The sequence below is a fragment of the Brassica napus genome, chromosome C6 (genome assembly GCF_020379485.1).
Source record: "Brassica napus cultivar Da-Ae chromosome C6, Da-Ae, whole genome shotgun sequence".
Taxonomy (NCBI): domain Eukaryota; kingdom Viridiplantae; phylum Streptophyta; class Magnoliopsida; order Brassicales; family Brassicaceae; genus Brassica; species Brassica napus.
The window spans coordinates 40,943,890-40,957,703 of NC_063449.1; the positions used below are offsets into that span (position 1 = coordinate 40,943,890).

The 13,814-nt window shown below is 43.0% G+C and overlaps 2 protein-coding genes across 5 annotated transcripts; one reads left to right on the forward strand and one right to left on the reverse strand.

Moving 5' to 3' along the window:
- Positions 1 to 946: 946 nt before the first annotated feature.
- LOC106403109 (nicotinamide adenine dinucleotide transporter 2, mitochondrial-like) lies at positions 947 to 3,426 on the forward strand. Of its 4 annotated transcripts, XM_013843961.3 has the most exons (9): positions 1,000 to 1,752; positions 1,816 to 1,899; positions 2,014 to 2,120; positions 2,207 to 2,255; positions 2,348 to 2,451; positions 2,521 to 2,615; positions 2,695 to 2,783; positions 2,861 to 2,955; positions 3,025 to 3,330. In XM_013843961.3, the coding sequence occupies exons 1-9, from the start codon at positions 1,668 to 1,670 to the stop codon at positions 3,256 to 3,258; spliced, it is 942 nt and encodes a 313-aa protein (XP_013699415.1). In that variant the 5' UTR covers positions 1,000 to 1,667; the 3' UTR covers positions 3,259 to 3,330. The 4 variants fall into 4 exon arrangements, with proteins under 4 accessions (XP_013699414.1, XP_048617099.1, XP_022559845.1 ...); XM_013843960.3 differs by having other exon boundaries at positions 947 to 1,899; positions 2,861 to 2,922; positions 3,025 to 3,426; XM_022704124.2 differs by having other exon boundaries at positions 988 to 1,899.
- Positions 3,326 to 4,439, reverse strand: BNAC06G30020D. The gene has a single exon (XM_013843962.3). It carries the CDS (start codon positions 3,847 to 3,849, stop codon positions 3,421 to 3,423), a length of 429 nt encoding a protein of 142 aa, XP_013699416.1. The 5' UTR covers positions 3,850 to 4,439; the 3' UTR covers positions 3,326 to 3,420.
- Positions 4,440 to 13,814: the final 9,375 nt, after the last annotated feature.

Below are 13,814 nucleotides of genomic sequence, written 5' to 3' on the forward strand. Positions count from 1 at the left end.
GGGCAAGATGCCACTGCTATCATATTTGGAACAAAATCAGAATCCCAAACATAAATGAATACCAAAACAAAGTTAAACTTCAAAAAATATCTACAAGTAAACTACACATATCAAAAGCATATATGAACCTAGTAAGACAAGACGGTCTGTCAATTCTCGATGCCTTTTGAGAAGATTAGTAACTAGGAAAAGAGCAGATAAATCTCTATTACACATTGGGTCTAACTACTGTTTTTTCATTAAAAAAACGACGGGCTTATACATCAATAACAAAACCATCTCTAGTTTACTGATTGAGACGTTGTGTTTCCAAAATCAATCTCTTTTATTTACCTTAGAGTTGCACTGATCATCAAAACACAAACTTGTCTCACTCAAATCGAATTGATTCAACAAAACAGACAATCAAAACACACACTACCTAAAAGAGCCAAATTACCAAATGTTGGAAAGAAACCCTAACCATTTTCCACGGTAAAGGGCTGCGACTTCCTGAACTCACGCTCCGGGAAGGATATGGAGAAGAAGAGCGCGAAAGAGACCTAGACGGACTGGAAACTGAGCGGGAAGAAGATCTGGAACTGGACCGAGATGACGACCTAGAGACCAAGGAGAACGACGGCCACGGCTTCGAGGATTTTTTTTTTTTTTTGATGTAGTTCATTCTATTACTCACTTGAGGTTGTTTGGGTAACCAAACCCAAATATAACAACCAATAAAATATAACTCAATATGGAAAGATCTAGCAGTCTTAGCTAAAAAAATCAGCATTCTGATTGCTACACGTTGAACGTAACTGATGTTGAAATCTGTGAAACATATTTGTAGCGTCTCTATCTCTTATTTTTTTAGTTTATAAATTACTTAATTATTAACTAAATATTAATAAATCTAAGGGTAAAACAGTATTAATTAAATTAAAATAGTATTAGGACATTTTTCAAAGGGAAAGGTTTATAGGGGGACGAGAACTCCTCTTTTTTTACCTAGTTTAGCAAATTTTTCAAAAAAAAATCACATTTAATTTTTGGTGGAGATCATTTTGATGAGTGATCATAGGTCGTTTTGACATATTATTCAGCTAAAGATGTATATTCAAACATATAATTTACAATTATTATTTTCCATGTTTCACAATGCAATTTTTTTTGTAATAAGTTAATTGTAGTTTAAGAAAATATAAATTAAATCTCCCGAATATTTGCTTTTTCCTGCCATGATACGTTCTTGCTATGATTCTGATGAGTAGTTCTATGGAAAAAAAAATGTTGTAGATAATAGATTCATATGAAATGTGAACAAAACATATTTTAATGTATAACAGTCCATTATTAGACTCCAAGAAGCAAGACGTGGAAAATGTTGACAAAATATATGTATATAGTCCATTTAATGAAAAAAAAGCCAAAACAGCAAGTGCACCATCATCAAAGTGGCGGCTTATGGAGTGCACCACGTGTATTGTAACCGCCAGACAATTTGCCGCCGTTTGGAAGAGATGGTAATAACAAACATTAGCAGAGACGAAAGACTCTCTCCTTCACTATTTTCTTGAATCATATTATAATGCAACCAAGAGTATCAACGTTTGTATATATAAATTGAACGATTCAGGACTCGTTGAGTTTATCAATTTAGTTTATTTTAGTGTTTGGTTTATACTAAAATGAGTGAAAAATCTGGGAGCTCTGCCGTTGATTCTAAAAGCAGTAGAGACGCCATCTGCAACGCCGGTGCCGGAGCCGCCGCTGGTCAGCTTTCGGTTTTATCTCATCTTTATCTCGATTCTTGGTTGATTTTGAGAACTTTCTCAGGCGCAATCGCTGCCACTTTTGTTTGCCCATTGGATGTGATCAAGACAAGGTTACAGGTTCATGGCCTTCCTGAAACTCGAAGAGGTATAAAGACATGAATAAATTATAAAACATATATTCTCAGTAGATGTTTTCCTCTTGGGGATATATATCAGATGATGTGTATGCTTTTATCATCATTTGAATAAATTTTATCAGGTAGTGTGATCATTACAAGCCTAGGGAATATACTAAAGAAAGAAGGTATTAGGGGAATGTATCGAGGCCTTTCACCAACCATCATAGCTCTCCTTCCCAATTGGGCTGTGAGTTTCCACTTTGATTAGAACTTGCTCTCGTTGTTACTTATGATCATTCAATTGGCATAAGAGGTCGTCATGTCTTTCCTCAGGTGTACTTCTCTGTTTATGGAAAGTTAAAGGATCTGCTCCAGTCAAGTGGTCTGTCCCCACTACTCAATGCTTGCCAGTATTTTTTTTGCTTAGTTTTGAATTTTTTTAATCTTGTATCTTTGTTATATTCTTGATGATAGATGGAAAGCTAAGTATTGGGGCGAACATGGTAGCTGCAGCTGGTGCTGGAGCTTCCACATCTATTGCGACTAATCCACTTTGGGTTGTGAAAACAAGATTAATGGTTAGTTTTTTCTTTTATTGGTTTCAAATTCCATCCAGGTGAGTATCTAATGTTTTTCCTATTTTTCAGACACAAGGAATGAGACCAGATGTTGTACCTTATAAAAGCATGTTGTCTGCATTTAGTAGGATTTGTAAGGAAGAAGGATTCCGAGGGTTATACAGGTCAGTATCTCCAATGAAACCGCTGCTAAAGTTATAAAACTTATTAATATTTAGTGTTATTTGCTTTGTGATGAAACAGTGGTGTTATACCTTCTTTGGTGGGAGTTAGTCATGTTGCGATCCAGTTTCCAGTATATGAAAAGATCAAGCAATACATGGCAAAAGTAGGTAAGCAGTGATCTCTAAAAGTCTTGTTTGTTTCGTAATCTCACTTGTTTCTTATCATCGTTAGTTCATGTTCTCAGGTGATACAAGTGTGGACAAGTTAAGCCCTGGGGAAGTAGCGGTCGCCTCTTCAATATCCAAAGTAATCGCCTCTGTATCAACATACCCGCACGAGGTCTCACTTTCCCTTCCTCTGTTTTTCTCTATTTCACTTCTGTTTCAATGCTCTTTGTAAACATTTCAGGTAGTTAGGTCAAAGCTTCAAGAGCAAGGGCAAGTAAGAAAGGTTAAGGCTAAGTATTCAGGAGTCATTGACTGCGCAAAGAAGGTGTTTATAAATGAAGGAGTTCCCGGGTTTTACCGAGGCTGTGCCACTAACCTACTGAGGACAACACCTTCTGCGGTTATTACATTTACAAGCTATGAGATGATCCATAGGTTTCTTGTACAAGTAGTCTCTCCAGAGAAGGAAAGTTAAAGCCATAAAAACAGATAATTAAGTTCCACGTGAAAAAAAAAAACACAAAGACTCACATAAGATAAGATTTGTGGCCAAAGAGACGAGAATTTAAAAAGGGATATATGTTTGTTCATATAGGAAACAAATGGTTTCCATTGTCACATAATAAAGGCAAAAAAATTACTCAGTAATGGTACCAAGCGTAGGACGCCAAGCTCGCTTGAGGAGCCTCTTGCTGAATCCGAACCAAACCGCTGACTCCAACTGTGAACTAGCAGATGCGTTTAGTTTAATAGCTGCCATGGCTGCAAGAACTTCTTCTTTTGTCTTCCCCTTCGGTCTCTCCTCTTCTTCTTCTTCCTCCTCTAGAGGAGACGAAGAGACGAATAAGTCTTTCAGTTTGCGTCCAGCCACGTCCTTGTCAGTAGCCTGATGAATCACTGGCTGCTCCCGGCGGCTAGGCGATCTAAGACTCAGAAGCATCTTTAGGGTTGTCTTCTTGCGACGAAACTGTACCAAAGGACTTGTACTAGGGCTTGGACTTCGTGTGGGGCTCTGTTCAACTCCACACTGCGTCGCTAGGAACTTGAATCTCTGGAGCGTCGCCATTTGTTTGATAATATTTGAAAACCTTGAGTTAATAGTTGTAATGGTGCCTCGTCTGTTTCCAAGTGACAATCAAACCAAGTGACAATCAAACCTTATAAATGCGAAAGAAAATTGTTCTTTTGATTCTTTTGAAGCAGTCTTTGTTCTCGAAAGTGCGTGCTTTGAATGGAATTTTTGTGGACCTTAAGGACGTAGTTTCCGATGAAATTCCAAATGTGTCATTATTGATGGGTCTTTGCAGAAAAGATTGAAAAAAAAAAGAAAAAGTGTTTTGTTTATTCGATTCCTTTTTCTTTCTCATGTTGGTGCCACTTTTACTTTCTTCAATGTGCATAGAAGGAAGGAATCGTTTCCTCTGTTTTTAAAACCTTTTTGAAGATTAAAAAGAAAAGGAAATAATGTGCGAGCTGGTGAGAGCTGATGAGAGCCACGTGTTTCTGGTGTTAGATTCATCTTCCCAGCTTTGAAGATTCTTGTCTTGTTACTGTGTGTTTCAGACTTTCAGTGTTAGAATGAAGACAATAGTACCTTTTGTGATTTTGTTGACTACTAGGTTAATTCATTTGCCATTGATTTGTACATACTTCTCTCCATAAGAATAATTAACATATAGCACACTCTTATAAAACTGTCTTACTAGACTGCATTTGGAGAATCGTGTGGAAATAATGGCCTTCATTATAAACGCATTTTCATTAATTTTAGGTGGTTTAGCTCTAAAACTCTAAAACTCTAAAACAATAAACAAGAATGATTTTAGTCTTCAACTCCACGATAAGCACTAGCGATACGTGGTATTGTTTACTTAAAGGAAGCCTATGGTCGTTGTTTATTTCTGGTCATCATAGCATATGCGCTCCTCAGTCTAGATTGCCTTTAGTTCTTGTAAAACTTCATCTATTGTTAGTGCCATGGCCTTGTCTAGCGAAAAGCCAACTCTGCCACCATTCCTACAAATTTCCTAACTGCTTCATCCGTCTAGTAGCCAAGGCTCTGATCAATCATTTATGAGGAGTGATTTTGCATTTGTAACATATTTTAGATATGTTAGCTCAACAAGAACAATCCCTAAGTGGTGTATGTCACAAAGTGTTGATTATCCTGTGGGGCTATTGAAACAACTAAACAAGGGTTACATTATCCATAACTATGACACAAAAGTTCGTAAATTATGTATTTTAAATTTTAATCAATAAAATATTGGTATATATTTATTTACTCGGTTGAGACGTCTTAATTATCCGCACCAGCCGTAATCTACGCGTAGGAATCTTGTGCTTATACATAAGGAAAAATGAAGCCGACCAGGTCTTCGGCCATAGAAAGACATACCCATGGGAGAGATTTTTGCGGCACGAACATGTTGCATATAAACAAGTTCAGTATGTGTGTATAAACAAGTTCTTTGCAGGTTTCCAGTGATGAAAGGGTCCTCTTGGTCATACGGGGGCCAACTGCTGTCTTATGATCTATATCTGTAGCTTAAGTCTTGTTCTTTAGGATTGGACTTAACCTAGCTTTGTATGTAGGGATCTTTTTTATCTTTTTTGGGGATTCTTACATAGCTTTTGCTTGCTTAAGCAGTCTTAGATCCAAGTAACATTGTATCTCTCTGCCATTTCAGCACTGAAATGAATTCAAATACTTGACAAAAAAAATCGTTAAATTGATTTAGAAAGTGTCAATTTTGTTGAATTTTATATACGAAGTATGACGTTGTGTATCATATACATAGCCAGTTATGGACATCATTATCTTCCAAATTTTAAACAACTAATATACATAAGTTTTGTGCTCTTCAAACAGTAAAAAATAAAAAATAAAAAGATTTCTTAATATGTTATAACTCCTCGTGGGAACCGAAATTCGCACTGTCGATTTTCGTTTAAATTAGGAAACTAGGAAAACCCTAATTTTCCAAAGGTCTCGGAGATCTGTTAATACCACACGCTAAGCAATCAGAATACGAGATATCAACGACAAAGTACAAAAATCGTAAAAAGAGTGCAAAATAGATCTTATTCTGAATCTGTGTTTGAGCGTTACAACAAGGTATAAGAGTGGGCTCGAGACCTGTCAGCGAGATTCCTAGTTCTAGCAACCCTAAGACGGCTAAACCTAATTGAGTCGCAGCTCGAAATAACAAAAACGGAAATACGCCTAAATCGCTCTAAGTGCTAAGTTTGCTCCGAAAAAAGTCTCTCCCCAGGCCTCTCGCCTAGGACTCCTTATATACTGGCTCCTAGGTCGGTTTACGCTTTTCCTCTTCTGCCCTTAAGCCGTCATAGCATAAAAATGAAGATATTCCATTTTTTCCGATCTTCGTAATTATCTTCAAAATTTCGTATTTATCCGTGGAAACTTGACATTTATCTTTCCTTGCGAACCAAGCGTAAACCGTCATGCGGCTTACGGGCTGTTGGTTAAGAAATTGTAAGTTGGGCCTCGAGTCATGTCTTAGGTCCCTTTGGGCCGTCTTCTAACTCGAAGCGTTTATTACGGCTTTTTCGATAAAGAACGAACTTTCTACGGTTTTTACCGTAAAGTTTGATCGATGACTTAGAATGGCGGGAAACGTGAAATGGGTTCGCTACAATCTTCGGGAGATAGCATTGAAGGGTAGACGAGAATGCATGGACTAATGTCGTATCGACGTTTCGGAAGAGCTCGGTCGCTACGTAGCGACCGGACAGCATGCATGTGTGGTAGTTGCGTAATGACCGAGCTTGGTTCGTCCGTGTTCTGATCATCATACTCGGACCTATCCGTAGCTGGTCTGGGTATGTTTCCGATGGCTTATGTTTGATGTAAATAGAATTTAAACGAAGCTTTATCTCGGGAACATACACTGCGACGTTTTTTTGACCGAGCATGATTTGTTGCGGAAAGACATACTTGTATTCTGCGGGGATTTGGACGTTAAATTCGTCGTAACCTTTTTCGACTCCAACAGTTAGCCACCCAGCTCGTTAGAATCGTGGATTTCTAGTGAGATTCTAACGCACGGTATGGCGAGTTCAGACGAGATTGGTGTATTTGGGCGAAGTTCGTGTCCGGAAATCCACAAGTAAATAGTAATTTTTCATGCCTATAAGAAGGGAGGTAACTTCTTCAGAACCTATACACTTACTCATTCTCATAGAGAGGTCTCTTGAAAAATTTCTTTTTTTTTCTCTCTACCCTTTTCTTCTTGATTCTTAAAAGGAAAATATGAAATGTAGAGTAAGAAAAGGAGTTCGAAGAAAGGGTCCTTGCCCGCGAACGTTCCTGAAGAGCTCCTTGTGCCAAAGATAGAATTCGTTCCTCATTCGGTAGACCCGGCCGAGAACGAGGCATGGTGGGTCGCGTGTTATGGTTCGATCACACCTCCAAAAGAGAAGTCGTTCCCGGTCATAAACCGTCGCCCGGTCGAGGAAGTTGCACCAAGTAGGAGTACTAGAGAATTCCTCGAGATCATGCGGTCGTTCTATCAGATTTCAGATGCGGTGGAGTTCCGGGTTCCTTGTCAATGAGAGCGCTAGCAGTCCCCTGGAGGGTTACTTTACTTGTTATGAAGCATTCGTAGTGCGCTGTCGCATATGGTTCCCGATTCCCGAAATTATAGTCCGTGTGTTGGATCGTTTCGAGGTGGCGATAAGCCAACTGAATCCCCTTGGCATCCAACACCTCATAGGAGTCCTGACCCTGAGCTACGAGCATGGTCTCTCCCTTACCGTCGATCTCTTTGAAGCGCTTCTTACGTTACAGATCGTCAGGGATACGGACAAGTATAGGCTGGTCCTTCGGAACTTCATTTTTCTTCTCCGTTCGTTTAGACGATGCGTCTGTTGAAAAAAGTTGTATCCTATTGTTCCGGAGGTTGCCGAACGATCGTCCCGTCATCAATCCTCTTGCTCCGTTCCCTGAGGATATTATCGCGGTGAGGGATCTTCTCAGGAACGGTCCTTTTTTCTGGACTTCCTTTACGCCGAAGAGAGTTCGAAAGGCGTTGAGGTTTGTGCATCCTAGTCCTGCTTTGGGCGGGGAAACAGGGAGTGACTCCGAGCCCGATGACCAAGGTCCCAACGCTGCTCCCACGGTTGTGACGGGGCTGAATTCTTCGAAGGGGAAAGATATTGACCTTGGTGACCTAGAGTTCTCGGTGGACGATTCCATGCTTCCAGAATGGGATCCAGACCTTGCTTTCGGCGATGGAAGTGGTACGAACGAGGTCCCTATTCCGGACTTTGATGATTTCTTTGCTGGTCTTCCCTTGGGCTTCGATGCTCCTCCGGCTACGAACGAGTTGGGGAGGCCGAAAGTCGTCGCGGAAGGATCTCGTATCATCAACGGGGTATAGGCTTTAAGAATTTTGATGATCGTTTCAAGTATATATATTTTTTTTTTGCTTATAACATGTTAATCGGTTTTGCAGGGCTTGAACTTGCTTGGATCGGCCATTGACGCGAGCCATAGAGAAGCCATGATCAATCGCTTTTAAGCGGAGAAAGCGGAAAAGGATCTTGCTCGCATGTGAGACGAGATGTTGGCGCGAGATGCGCAACTCGCTCGTGATCATGTGAGGGCTGTTCGTAAGGCGTAACGGAAGGGCAAGAGGGAGATTGTTGAGGTGATGAAGACTTGCGCCTATTAATTCCAGGTCGAGTACAGGAACCTCCAGGATGTTTTCACCTCGCTAGGTGATTTTCATGAGTGTCGCGGTTCAGTCGGGAGCCTTTGGAAGACGCGGGCAGACGATTACGTTTTAGAGAAGGAGATGGAGTTAATGAATGGTGGCATGAAGGATCATGCTCGCGCTGAGGCACTCATTCCTCCGATCGACGGGAAGATTCACGGATTTTGGGATCCCATCCCGGTTTCTCCTGGCACCGTAGAGACCACGACCGAGTTTCCCGGTGATTGCGGGGAGGTGGATCGTCCCGCAGATGCGTTTGGAGCTTCGTTGTCCGGGAACATTTACTTTGAACCTTGAGAGGTGGAGTGAAAATTTGGAGGGAGGAGGTTGTTTATTTATCCTGCGTTTGTTGCCGAGTATGGTTTTTATTTGTCTTTTTCTGCCGAGTGTGGCTTTGATTTCCCACCGCTTTATGCGGTCTTTATATATGATGGGCGTTTTATTTCGAATTGTTTCGAGTAAATTTGAAGTAAATTTGAGTTGTCGTCTCATATTTAATTCCTTTGGGATGTTCAATCTGTCGGTTTGTTCGTGACTTTTCGTAAAAATTTCTTATTCTTACAACTTTCGGGAACGTTAAGATGTGAAAGGAGAGACATGGTTTAGGATCTCGTATCGTTTAGATATCATGTCTTGAGATGTCTGAGACCAATGCGATGGGTTTAGGGCAAGACCTAGGTTTACTCTCGGTTTAAAGGTTTGTGCGGTGACTAGCCGGCTATCGATTTTCCTGTTGCGATTTCTACCTGATTCGTACCGATTTAAAGTCCGCGATATGTTCTCGGCTTATATGACTTGTATGGTATGAATCGAGCATCTTTCCAGAGATAATTTTTAAGCCAACTGGAACTGCTAGACCAAAATTTCGATTTTTTTTTTGTAGCGCGCTTTCGTTCTTGTGTTGGACACTCGAAGATCAAAAGAGTGATCAAGTTGCGTTTGTTTAAGACGGCTGACGCGTTCGTCGGGGCCAATCGACGAACGGGGTGTAAGGTTTTTGTGGTCGTGGTCGGACAATTTGTTCGCATCGTCTCGAATTTTAACTTGGCGACGTCTCGCGGTTGTTTCGAAGACTATACGAAATATTTTCGGTGCTGAAAAAAGATTATTTTCCGACTTTGGGCAGGATGAGGCCGCTGAGTCTTAACGTTCGTAGATTTTCTATGCGTGTCATGAGAATTTTGCGTTTAACTGAAGCGTAAGCGTTTTAATTAAAAAGGAGCAATGCATATTGTAAAGAAAGATTTTTTAAAAAAAAAATCTCTAAAAACTCGATTACAATAACGCGTCTTTTCCTATGTGGGAGTATAGGAGTATACGCACCCACTCCCCCCCCCCCTTTTTAGAGAGGGGGATAGCTAAACTCGTCTTTCGACGAGCTGCTTACGTACCTCTTTCGAGGATCAAGCCATCTCGTAGTTCTGTTTTATGCCGCGAGCGTTTTTACTCGGCGGTTGTCGCCGTGCTAACCGCCCTGATCGTGATGACCGTGGCCGGGTCAGCGTTCTCTTCCGGATGTTCCGATTGAGTTGAAGCGTCGGCATCGGACTCGTGTTGAGTTTCGACGTCCTAAGCGTTTGCGTCAGCAGACGATGTTAAATCGTCTTTCCTTGAAGCGTTTTTGGCTGAAGATTGATCTATCTTCGTGCGCTTGCGATTTGCCGTTGCATAAGTCATCATTTGCCTTAACTTGTGCTCCGCGAGGAAGCATAGTCGCGACTGTTTCTGACATCCTCAGATAGCTGCGACTCCGTTTGGGGTCGGGAATTTGACAACTAGGTGGTATGTCCATGGAACGGCTTGCATGGCGTTGATCCATGGGGTTCCCATGATCACGTTGTAGTTGGCAGGATGATCGACCACCGCGAATTCGACGATTTTCGTGATCTCCTTGGCCATGACTGGCAGCTGGATTGACCCGAGGGTCATCGATACTTCTCCTGAAAAACCCGTGAGCGGTTTTGGCGTTGGAGTTACTTCTCTGAGTTTGATGCTCATCCGATTGAGAGTATCGCGGAAGATTACATTGACCGTGCTTTCCGTGTCAATGAGTACTCTTCCGACTTCCAGATCTCGTATGACGAGATCTATGACGAGCGGATCGCAATGAGGTTGGTCATTCCCGCCAGCTTCCTCCCTCGTGAAGGTGATTGAGCAATTTTGACCATCTCGGATAAGAGACCATGTAGGCCAGTTTGCGCTCGACTCCGCCTTCCGCTGGTAAGCCTTGATGGCCGAAACCGTATCGTTGCAGAATTGCGATCCTCCAATGATCATGTTGACTCTGTGACGATTTTTATCGTTTCCCTTGTCGTCTGGCCTTCTGCCGCGTTTATCCCCGGATTGGTTTCTTTGAGGAGATTTCTCCGCGGGCAGATTTATGTCCGTCTTCGGGGGGCGATCGGTCTCGAGGATGAGATCTTTCACGCTGGTCACTTCCGAGAGCTCTCCAGCTAGTAGTTTCGCGGCCAGCCTTGCTCCCAAGACTTTGCAGTTAGTCGTGGAGTGTCCTCGGGACTGGTGGAACTCGCAGAAGGTGTTTTCGTCATATCCTTGATTGCGAGTCCACGTATTACCCGTGGGTCGGCCCTGGTCCGAACGGATCGCGTAATTGTACGCTCCTTGGAGATCTTCCCCTTCGTGATGGGCATACTTGTCGTTACGAGAGTTCTTCTTCTTCGTTTTTGGATCTACATCTTTTGAAGATGGTCTTGCCGACTTATGTTTTTGCGATAAGACTTTCGTTTCTTCCTCGATTATGATGTAGTCCATCGCCTTGTGGAGGGCATCCTGGATCGTCCGCGGTTTGTCGAGGGTTACCCATTTTCTGAATTTCGACTTGTACCAGAGCGTCTTTCTGAGCGCATCAATGGCCACCTTGTCGCTTATCCCGCTGGCCCTGGACATTACCAGCTTGAATCGGTTGATGAACTCGCGGAGGAGTTCGTCTTCCCTCTGGGACAGACTCCAGAGATCGACATCGGAAGTTTCTCTATCTATGAACATAGAGTATTGCTTGAGAAATTCTGATGTGAGCTATCGGAAACTCCAGATAGAGTTTCGCTTAAGGCGTGCGAACCATTGGAGGGCTGCTCCTTCCAGATTCTCGACGAACAGGCGGCAGTATCCGGCGTCTTTTTCGCCGTACTTCAGTCTCACTCTTCCCATCGTGATGTGGAAAGCCTGAAGGTGCGCCTTCGGATCGGTCGTACCATCATACTTCGGTACTTTGATTTTTCCCGGTTAGGATACCCTCATATCTGAGATGCGAGTGGTGAAGGGGGTCTTTCGAGCCCCTTCCAGCAGCCTGTCGATCTCGGATGCAGCGCTGGTAGTATGATGGATTTGGGATTTCACGGCTCTTACTTCTGCCGCAGTCTTGGTGATAAAGTCGCGAAGATCGCGGATATCCGACGTCTCGCCAGCAGATTTCCGAGCCTGTCGGCGTTTACTGCGAGTGAGCTCGGTTTGCTTTTCAGCCAGCTCTTCTTGTTTTTCCAATAGAGGACTTCCCCCTCTTCCGTCATCGGTTTGTCAAATGGAGAGCTTTCCCGAGCAGATCGGCTTCTGGTCCTTCTTGGATGTCTGTCGATGTCCTCATCGGTATCGTTGGAGACATCGCTAGGATCCAGGTCGACGTGCCCGACTTCGTTATCCTCCGAATCTTTCGCAGGAGGCGAAGGACTTTCATGGTTCCCCTTCTCGACGGGAGATTTTTCGCTAGGATTTTGACCCGAAGGTTGTTCCCTCGCGGCTTCAGGCCTATCGAGTGGGGTAGCGAAGTCGAGTCTTTTCCCACGGACTTTAGTGGTTCCGCGGGGACGGATTGCTCTGGTCCTTGCCGTTAAGGTTTCAACCTGTTTGGTCAAGGTTCTCACGAGCTTGTCCTATTCTTCCGACCTTTTTCGTAGGTGGCGAACATCTTTTTAAACTCCTCGAGCGCCGCGGCGTTGGCTGGTGCGTTGGCCGCGGATACGTATGCTGCGGGAGTGTGGAGATCAGTGCCACTGCTTCCGTTAAGAGGAGTCTGCACTTTATCCGCGTCGTCAGTTGACATGTCTGGTTGAGCGTGATGTGGTTGAGAGTTAGATTGATTTGTACCCCCCCCCCTCCTTCTAGCGCCAAACTGTGGGAACCAAAATTCGCACTTTCGATTTCCGTTTAAATTAGGAAACTAGGAAAACCCTAATTTCCCAGAGGTCTCAGAGATCTGTTAATACCACACGCTAAGCAATCAGAACACGAGATGTCAACGACAAAATGCAAAAATCGTAAAAAGAGAGCAAAATAGATCTTATTCTGAATCCGTGTTTGAGCGTTACAACAAGGTATAAGCATGGGCTCGAGAGCTGTCGGCGAGATTCCTAGTTCTAGCAACCCTAAGACGGCTAAACCTAATTGAGTCGCAGCTCGAAATAACAAAAATGGAAATATGCCTAAATCGCTCTAAGTGCTAAGTTTGCTCCGAAAAAATTCTCTCCCCATCCCTCTCGCCTAGGACTCCTTATATACTGGCTCATAGGTCGGTTTACGCTTTTCCTCTTCTGCCCTTAAGCCGTCATAGCATAAAAATGGAGATATTCCATTTTTTCCGATCTTCGTAATTATCTTCAAAATTTCGTATTTATCCGCGGAAACTTGACATTTATATTTCCTTGCGAACCAAGCGTAAACCGTCATGCGGCTTACGGGCTATTGGTTAAGAAATTGTAAGTTGGGCTTCGAGTCATGTCTTAGGTCCCTTTGGGCCGTCTTCTGACTCGAAGCGTTTGTTACGGCTTCTTTCGATAAAGAACGAACTTTCCGTGGTTTTTACCGTAAAATTTGATCGATGACTTAGAATGGCGGGAAACATGAAATGGGTTCGCTACGGTCTTCGAGAGATAGCATCGAAGGGTAGACGAGAATGCATGGACTAATGTCGTATCGACGTTTCGGAAGATCTCGGTCGCTACGTAACGACCGAGCTTGGCTCGAGCTCGGTCCCTACGTAGCGACCGGACAGCGTACATGTGCGGTAGTTGCGTAATGACCGAGCTTGGTTCGTCCGTGTTCTGATCGTCATACTCGGACCTATCCGTAGCTGGTCTGGGTATGTTTCTGATGGCTTATGTTTGATGTAAATAGAATTCGAACGAAGCTTTATCTCGGGAACATACACTGCGACGTTTTTTTGACCGAGCATGATTTGTTGCGGAAAGACATACTTGTATTTTGCGGGGATTTGGACGTTAAATTTGTCGTAACCTTTTTCGACCCCAGCATTCCTTAAATTTCAGAGTCGTCCCTA